Source organism: Bison bison, unplaced genomic scaffold (genome assembly GCF_000754665.1).
Source record: "Bison bison bison isolate TAMUID 2011002044 unplaced genomic scaffold, Bison_UMD1.0 scf7180017864163, whole genome shotgun sequence".
In the NCBI taxonomy this organism is placed as follows: Eukaryota; Metazoa; Chordata; class Mammalia; order Artiodactyla; family Bovidae; genus Bison; species Bison bison.
The window spans coordinates 10863595-10873007 of NW_011494735.1; the positions used below are offsets into that span (position 1 = coordinate 10863595).

A 9413-nucleotide genomic window follows, 5' to 3' on the forward strand; every position below is an offset into this window, starting at 1 on the left:
AGAAAGCTGAGTGGTGAAGAATTGATGCTTTCGAACTGTGGTGCTGGAGAAGACTCTTGAGAGTCCCTTGGACAGCAAGGAGATCACACCAGTCAATCCTAAAGGAAATCAATCCTGACTATACACTGGAAGGAGTGATGCTCCAATACTTTGGCCACCTGAGGAGAAGAGCCGACTCAGAAAAGACCCTGATGCTAAGAAAGACTGAAGGTGGGAGGAGAAGCAGACAAGAGAGGATCAGATGGTTGGATGGCATCACAGATTCAATGGACATGAGTTTGAGCAAACTCCAAGGGACAGTGAAGGACAGGGAAGCCTAATGTGCCACAGTCCATGGGGTGGGCAAAGAGTCAGACACAACCGAGTGACTGAACAACAATGATGAGAATTCTTAGGATTTACTCTAACAACTTTCACATATAATATTCAGCACCGTTAATTATATTACAAAGGAATATTGTTTTTGTTGTTTAATCACTAAGTCATGCCCAACTCTTTTGCAACCCCATGGACTACAGCTGGTCAGACTCCTCTGTCCATGGGGTTTCCTGCAGTGGGTTGTCATTTCCTTCTCCTTCACCACTGAGTCACCAGGGAAGTCCCACAATGGAGTATTACTCAGCCATAAAGAAGAATGAAATCTTGCCAGGTGCAACAACATGAATGGCCATGGAGAATATTATGCTAAGTGAAATAAGTCAGACAGATAAATATGTATGATTTCACACATATATGGAATCTAAAAGACAAACATAAGAAAGCAGAAATAGTCATAGATACAGAAAACAAACAGGTGGTTGCTAGAGAAAAGCAAGGTAGGCAGAGGAGAGAAGTAGGTAAGTGAGATTAAGAGGCACAAACTTGCAGTTGCAAAATAAATGAGTCCCAAGCAGGAAATGTACAATGTGGGAAATAGAATCAGTTATCATGTAATACCTTCGTATGGTGACAAATAGTAACTAGACTTATCCTGGTGATCCTTTTGAAATGTATAGAAATAGCAAATCACTATGTTCTGTAACAGGAAGTAACAGTGTTATAGGAGAACCAACCAACCAAACTCATAAAAAATTAGATCAGATTTGTGGTTACCAGAGGCAAGGGCATGGGGGAGGAGGACTTGTAAGAAGGCAGTCAAAAGATACAAACTTACAGTTAGAAGATAAGTACTAGGGAGGTAATGTACAACATGATAAATGTAATTATCACCCTTAATCTTTTTTTTACTACAGGAACGTGATGCTCTTTTCACTCAAGCAAAGAATTTTTTCTCTAATGCTCCCCAGTTTTGATTTCACTGGCTAAGTGAAATAAGTCAGACAGAGAAAGACAAATATCATATATTACTTTTATGTGGAATCTTAAAAAAATGATACAAATGAACTTATTTACAAAACAGAGACTCATAGACACAGAAAATAAACTTTTGGTTACCAAAGGGGAAAGTGGAGATGGGGGGATTAATTAGGAGTTTGGGATTAAAATATACACACTACTATATATAAAATACATAACCCACAAGGACCTACTGTATAGCATAAGGACCCATATTCAATATCCTGTAATAGCCTCTAATGGAAAAATCTAAAAAATATGTATCTATATCTGAATCACCTTGCTGTACACCTGAAACACAACACTGTAAATCAACTATATTTCAGTTTTAAAAGCAAAAACTGGCTCTCTAAAACTTAGATTAGCCTGGTCTCAGAGACACTTTGGACTTGCTTGTGAGAGAGCCTTTGGTGCCTTTCACTAAAAAGTCTTTTCTAAGGCCACGTCTGCTAAATCATTTTCCTGAATTACGAGGAATTATCACACTAATACCTGGACCTTCTCAAAGCTAAAGGGAGAGTGGAAGGGACAGGATTCTTAGTATTCCTCCTCGTAAAGAAGAAAAAGTAGTCACTACCCTCCTTTTCTTTTTGGAGAACTATAAGAAAACCGAGTGGAATCTTACTGCAGGAGCAGTATTCTAGGCAGAACCAAATATAGGTTAACCCTACAGAGGTTTTCTGCCTTATATTAGAATCTGAGCTTTTTCTTTTTGAGGAGCTGTTCTTGATCGTTCCCTCAGATACATCACTTTAATCTGCATTCAAAACTGAGGTCACTTACTACCAATCAGTCTCACTCTACGTTTCTTTGGTAGTGGCTTCTGTGTACAACGGATGGTGACGCTAAACGGAACTACATTTCCCTTTCTAAAGAATAGATGGAGAAAGAATCTGAAAAAACAACTTCAAAGGAATAAATATAAGATACAGAGTGTGAATTACAGTGGTAACTAAGGAAATGAAAATAAGAGGCACAAACCAAACTGACATTACTCAGGGAGGAAAAAAACCCAGCAACTGCAGACAAATTCTATATGGAGACTAAGAAGAAACAGTTCAATGGTTTATGAAATACTGTTTGAATTACACTTGAGTAGTGACACCACAAAACATTTTAATACTAAAAAGATACTAATAGGATTTAGTATTTTAATCATTATAAACCAGGTATGTAAGTAATATTTTAAAAACCAGCTCTTAAACCCTCAAACATCTATAAAATGAGGTAAACAAAACTCTTGCTTTAATAGCTGCACAAGTATAAAGCATTTAGGATAGTGGCTAGAAGAGAGTAAGCATTCAATACATGCTCACTAGTGGTGGTATTATTACCTGTGAACCACATGCAAACCAACTGATTTCTCTCAACTCAGATTTCTCATCTACAAGAACCGAATATACACTTATTTTGAGAATCCAACCAGATGTGCACAAACACCTTCACCAGTAATTCTCAACTTTCCCTTTATCTCCCTGCCAATATAGCTGATGGTTTCAATTCACTTTTATCAATAATCATAGTTTTTCAGTGAAGTTAATTCTCACAGTGAGGAAAAGAAAAATCACTCTAAACTCTTGTCCAACTTAATGGACATGAGTTTGAACAAAATCCCGGAGACGGTGAAGGACACAAAAACCTGGCGTGCTGCAGTCCATGGGGTCACAAAGAGTTGGACACGACTGAGTGACCGAACATCACGTAATAAAACAAATATATCTAATGACTAATAATACGGGAAAACTCATTTTATCAGCAGTGATACTACATGGACTGTCAGTTTTCAGATGTTAAAGAGGTATCAATATGGTTATGTACCTTTCACTGTCTTAAGTGTGCTTTGACTTTGAAAATTCACAAGAAGTTGGTAATCATGGAACGTAAAATATCAAACTTTCACATTTGCATTTTCTGGGCTATTTCTATGGATTCTTAATGGGAAAAAAAAAGACATTTATTTGTGATTTATACTTTTAAAATATGGGTAAAGTACTAAAACAAAATATCCTACTCTTACTACAAGCTCTTACTATCTGCTCGATATGCTGTTTCTGTAAAACTATACGTAAAGGGGGCCATATGGCTTCTAACAATCGCTTATGATTACTAATAAACAAAATCCCAAATCTAAACAATACATGAGCCCAATTGCTTTTGTTTAAATGTACTTTTGGACTGAAATAATATTTGTTCTACATATTCAGTTAATAACCTACTAATCCTTAAACATATTTTTTTTTCCCAAAAGCAGTATAAGATTTTCCATCATATCAAAACTAAACAGTCACAAGAAACAAGTGTGGGATAAAATGGTAGAATTCTCTTCCTAAATATAAATTAGATTCCATTTAAAGAGAAAAGAGTGTCCATTTAAAAAAACCAGCGGAACACTTTAAAATGCATCTTTAAAAGGCTGCTGCTGCTGCTGCTACTAAGTCGCTTCAGTTGTGTCCGACTCTGTGCGACCCCATAGACAGCAGCCCACCAGGCTCCCCATCCCTGGGATTTTCCAAGCAAGAACACTGGAGTGGGTTGCCATTTGCTTCTCCAATGTAGGAAAGTGAAAAGTGAAAGTGAAGTCGCTCAGTCGTGTCCAACTCTTTGCGACCCCATGGACTGCAGCCTACCAGGCCCCTCCATCCATGGGATTTTCCAGGCAAGAGTACTGCAGTGGGGTGCCATCGCCTTCTCCATTTAAAAGGCAGTGTAGCACAATAACTTTAAGGCCTGATTTAAAAGCCCCAAACTACTTGGGTCCAAATCTCAGATGTATCACTGTGTGAACACTTCTTCAAGCCTATCTGGGGAAACTCCTATTCTGGCCAGTGCGCACTGGCACACATTCACATTCTGGTACCCTAGAATAGTAATAATGAGGGACTAAGTGATTCAGCAACACCTAGCACAGTGCCTTTTTAATGTAATATCATAGGTCATAGCCTGACAATTCTTTTCTCATCATACTTACATCCAAGCAAGATTAGTAACAGTTATGAAATTATTTTCTAAAACATCTATTTAATACTTTGTATGTGCTAATGAAAAAAGGTGGTATGATTTAGGAAAAAATAAAATCTGAATGTCACTAAGTAGATGCTAAAGCTCTGGATATGCTTGGCCAAATGGGGTACATTAAATCTTGGCTTCACTAACAACTTACAAGTGATTTTAAAAATTATGAAAAGGATTAAATAAGGAAAAGCTACTTTTCTCAATTTTAAGCAATTAAAATGTGAAAAATATGCTTTAACGTCCCTACTTCTGTTATGTTCATCAATTGACCAGCACTAAAAAAGTTTTGCTTTCTGGTTTCATTTGATGCAAATGATATAACATATATCCTATTTTAGAGGTAAACACTTTGATACAACTAAAGCTAACAGTAAGAGTAATATAAAAACTTCTTGGCAAGCACACACTAAACAATTTGGAGTTCATATTGATTAATAGTTTCCATTTCCATTATTAACTGATGGCCTGATTTAAGATTATTTTGTTAGTGTGAATCAAAGTTGCAAAAACATAAAGGACTACATAAAATAAAGATTTCTAAGTAAAACAGTAGGAAAGGAAAGCTCTAAAATGGAAATTAATGCCTCCTCTATCAAAAAAACTTGATTGGTCCAATTCCTCTGCAGTTTGAGACAAAAACATCACACATGGCTATATGAGTACATTTTTAAATGACTATAAATGAAAGTTACTCTTCAAAGTTACCTTAAATCTACTAATTTTATTAGAGTTTATACAAAAATGACATGCAAGATTTAATCTGTAAAGTAAGCTTTGAACATACTTGAACATAAAAATTAGTGGAAATGATTGGTAGATACCTAACATTTAATATAATGAGGGAATACAGCAGTGATTTTGGTGACTTAAAATCATCTATCTATTTACTTACAATAAATCTATTTTAAAAGAAATCACCTAAGAGAGTACATAACCCACAACATGTATTTGTATATTTCTATACTTACTTATTTAACTATCGTTCCCTTCAATAGGTTCTTCCATCCCTGATAATACTTAATGCAATGTACTTTAAACAAATTTTCCTTTTATCTTATTAGAAGAGACTACCATGTACCTAAAAATTAAGTTGTCTTTCATTCATCCTAGGCCAAACAGTTCTAGTTCCTTTACTCTTTTTCTACACTTTCTAAATTCTAATAGTGTTGTTCATAGTTTTCTGAATCTCTCCATGAAGCTAAACACAGATGAGGAAACAGCATAAAAGATCACGCCTTCTAACACAGACAGCTGTTACTTTTATACCCAACCTTTTTAAGAAGTGTATCTCTTTTACATCAATTTTGACATTTTTCTCACTACAAAATTTAATACCAAACATATCATAAGGTTTGTTACTCATCTCAGACACGTGTAGCTTATTTTCATCTCTAGAAAGTTAGTTTCCAGATAAAACTCATCCACTATTTACAAATAAACAGAAATTCTAGTATCCACATAGAAGCAAATCTGTATCCTTGGCCAGGTGTTAGCATTAATTACCAGAGTAGTAGGAGGCAGTCCTTATCTGCAAAGTGCTCACAACCTAATTAATGATCTTTACTTATTTGAATGTATTTGACTATAACATGAAACGTTAGTATTAAAATTTCAAGAATAAACTCATGGTAAATCTATCATTTTTTCTTAACAGTCCAATCAGTCTTTTCAAGATGGTAATATACATATGCCAAGACAATGTTCCATTTGCATATGGCCCATTTCAGCTACTAAAAAACAAGCAGAATTTGCCCAAACACCCATAAATGACTAATCCAAGGCTTTTTAAAGACTTTAAAAAGAGAAATAACTGTTTAACAAGTTTTGCTGCTGCTAAGTCGCTTTAGTCGTGTCCAACCCTCAGCGACCCCATGGACTGCAGCCTTCCAGGCTCCTCCATCCATGGGATTTTCCAGGCAAGAGTACTGGAGTGGGGTGCCATTGCCTTCTCCGTAACAAGTTTTAATGAGTACCAAAAACATGAACCCAAGCTACAACTAAACCATTAAATATCTTTACCAATTCTGTACTCACGAACACATTATCAAATTCATACTTAACAAATTATTCTCCTTAAAATTCTGAATCAAACTTTTGCTAATTCCTTTTTTGATAGGTTTCACTTGCTAATTCCAAGTAAACTGGCTCACATATAAACCAAATTAGTTTCTGGAGCATCCCAGTACCATCTTTTCCTGCATTTTTTTCCTGTAAATGAGAGGGGAAATCAATTGTGAGGATAAAAATTTGCACATTCTGCTGTTAATTAAATGTCTGAGCCTCAGTTTTAAGATGGAAGCACTAAAATGACTCAAATTTATGAACTTCCTGTATTTACTCTTATAAATATCAACAAATCTTTAAAATGATTTACAGTAACTTTGTCAAAAATAAAAATGCTAAACTTTAATGGTCACAATATCCATACTGCTTTGATCATCCTTTATGGTTAACACCACCAATTATTACTCAGTATATCAAAACCACAACAACATTAACAAGGAGTAATATACATATAAGTAATATCTATATATTAAATTAAATAGCATCACCAACTCAATGAACATGAGTTAGAGCAAATTCAAGGAGACAGTAAAGGACAGGGAAGCCTGCAGCACTACAGTCCATGGGGTCACAAAGAGTCAGACACAACTTAATGACTGAACATCAACAAATATATTAAATTGTAGATTTGTATTTCATGAAAATCCACATTTACCTTAGTATAAGGTGGTATTAGGAAAGGTAAATTACGAATGTTAAGATGTTCTTTAACAGGAAAAAGCAAAGATTGATTTCACCTTTAACAATTCACAGGAAAAGGTAAACAAAAATGTCCTAGGAAATATCCAATTTCCCCACAATAATAAACATCATAGGAACACTCCGTTATGAGCAAAAATGATTATTAAACCATATTTTTTTGCTGCAATCCAACAAGTATATTTTTACACTCTCAGGGATTTTTAATCATATAAAACTTACAGTGTAGCCTAACAAAATAAGAAAAAGTACCAAGACTTAGACCAAAGTATTTAAATTCAAGTCCCAAGTCTGCCATCTACTAGCTTACTTGACAGTGATTCTAGCTTACTTGACAATGATTCTAGCTTACTTGACAATGATTCTAATACCACAGCATTTTAACAGAAATGGTGGTAATAAGAAGGTAACTAAAATTTAATGTTATCTCAAGGCAGAAAATCTTGTACACTATTTCACTGAATCAGGATAAACCCCTAAATGAAATCATTCTGTCCATTTCGTAGATGAAATCATTGAGATGCAATTTAAATTAACTCTCCTCAAAGTCACACTGCAAGCTAAGTGGTGGAAAGGCTAACCTAACTTGAGTCTAAATCTTACCCTCCTTCCACTAAGCCATAATGAGGAAATGAAAAAACATGCTGCATATTATACACGACGATAGAAAAGTGAAAATAACTTTTATTATAATAAAGAGGCACATGATCCTTCCTAATGAAACAGAGCACTTTCGGTTACATATTCACATACTTAAGTTATTTTGAATACCACTTGATATGGCCCACAAATATTAAAATCTACAAATACTTCCTTCGATATTTTAAGTATATCCTTTGGTATTTTATAAGTTTGAATGTTAGCAAGTGACTGAAGCTTCAAGTGGACTTATCTACTTCTTGCAGGCCTACGTTATCCTTCCAGTAAGAGGGAAGGGCTGCACTTCTAAGAGAAACGCTGCCGGCGTCTATCAAGCCTCCACTAAAGCACAAGACCACGTGGTACCACTCAGAAGCCTAAGGTTCAGTACTCCTCTCCCTCCTTTTGACAAGGAACTAGGAACTAGGTTCCTTTCTCTTAAGTGGCGCCCTGACACATGCCACCTGTGTAGTACGAACCGCAAACATCCTGCAGCCGGCCTCCCGGAAGAATACGAGAATCAGAATAGGGGAACTTGGATGCCGACAATGTAGGGAAAGGAAATGACTAAAGAAGTGAAGCGGGTAAGATCGTGATCAGCCGCGAGACCAGGACCTGTCAAACATTAAGAGACTCATACCGAACGAGAGTAACCTATCGTTCGGGAAGGCCTGAAGTGGGAGCGGCACAACCAGAGGAAGAAGGACGAGGAGAACCGCACGAGCCGCCGCCGCCGCTCCCCGCAAGCCTTTCAGCATGCCTCGACGAGCCATGAACTGTGGCCCTCATTTCGGGTCCAATCTTTGCCCCAACCTTGCGGAAGCGGCCAAAATCCTGCTTCCTGAGGCGGCCGCCGCCGGACCTGCCCGCACCTGTCACCAGCGAGACACCAGCCAGCAGTTCCCACCGAGTTCCCCACCACCCTCGGGCAACCGCAGCCACTTCAACCTCTTTCCCTCACCAGGTGTCCCCTTTCCGGAGCGAGGTTTTGAGCAGCGTCGCGATGTCAGAACGCTGGATGTCCAGATCTGCCGCTCCGCCTTCCGCCATCTTCTTCCACTAGCGGTAGCGGAGGCGGCAGCGACGGCGGCGGCACGCCCCAGAGCATTGTGGGAATGGCGTCCCGCGGCCCCTCCCAGTCGGCAGGTCGAAACCAAAAGAGACGAAAGGGTGGGGGGGTGCGCCTCCGGACCGGCGTTGGCCCCGGGCGGAGTGAGTGCGCCGCCGTGGTCGGCTGCCTCGCATCGGCCCCTGCCCGTCCAGCAGCTCGCCTCGGCCTCCTACGACCCGGGAACGCCTGGTTTTAACTCTCGACTGTGGGGCCTGGATCCTGTCTCACTTGAGCGGTGCCACCGCCCTGTCCATCCTGCCTTCTGCCTTCCCCTCCGTCTTTCCCACAGACGCCTGAAAACCCTTATTTGCGCATTCACTCACGCTTGAGGCCGGGGCGGGCGAGGGGGCGTGGGGACGGCTGAAATATGGCAGAAAATTTTAACAGGTCTGTGACTCAAGTCTTTCCGTTGCGAGTCCCAGAACCTAAACTCGGTGAAGATTGGACCAAACCTAGCAACCCGAAACCCAACGCTTAGCCGCAGTGCCCTTCTGGGTTCTTTCTTGCGCTCCTACTCCTGCTGTCGGTGGAGACCTTTTATAGGCTCTTTGTG

The 9413-nt window shown here is 38.6% G+C and overlaps 1 protein-coding gene across 5 annotated transcripts in view; it reads right to left on the reverse strand.

The window, feature by feature from the left end:
• USP15 (ubiquitin specific peptidase 15) overlaps positions 1 to 9144 on the reverse strand; it is a 136698-nt gene extending 127554 nt beyond the window's left edge. For 2 of the 5 annotated variants that reach the window (XM_010841605.1, XM_010841604.1), the window contains exon 1: positions 8711 to 9144. In XM_010841605.1, coding sequence (XP_010839907.1) covers positions 8711 to 8799 — 89 coding nt within the window. In that variant the 5' untranslated portion in view covers positions 8800 to 9144. The remainder of the gene's footprint in view (positions 1 to 8710) is intronic. The other 3 variants (XR_825422.1, XR_825423.1, XM_010841607.1) reach the window with 3 other exon arrangements.
• Positions 9145 to 9413: the final 269 nt, after the last annotated feature.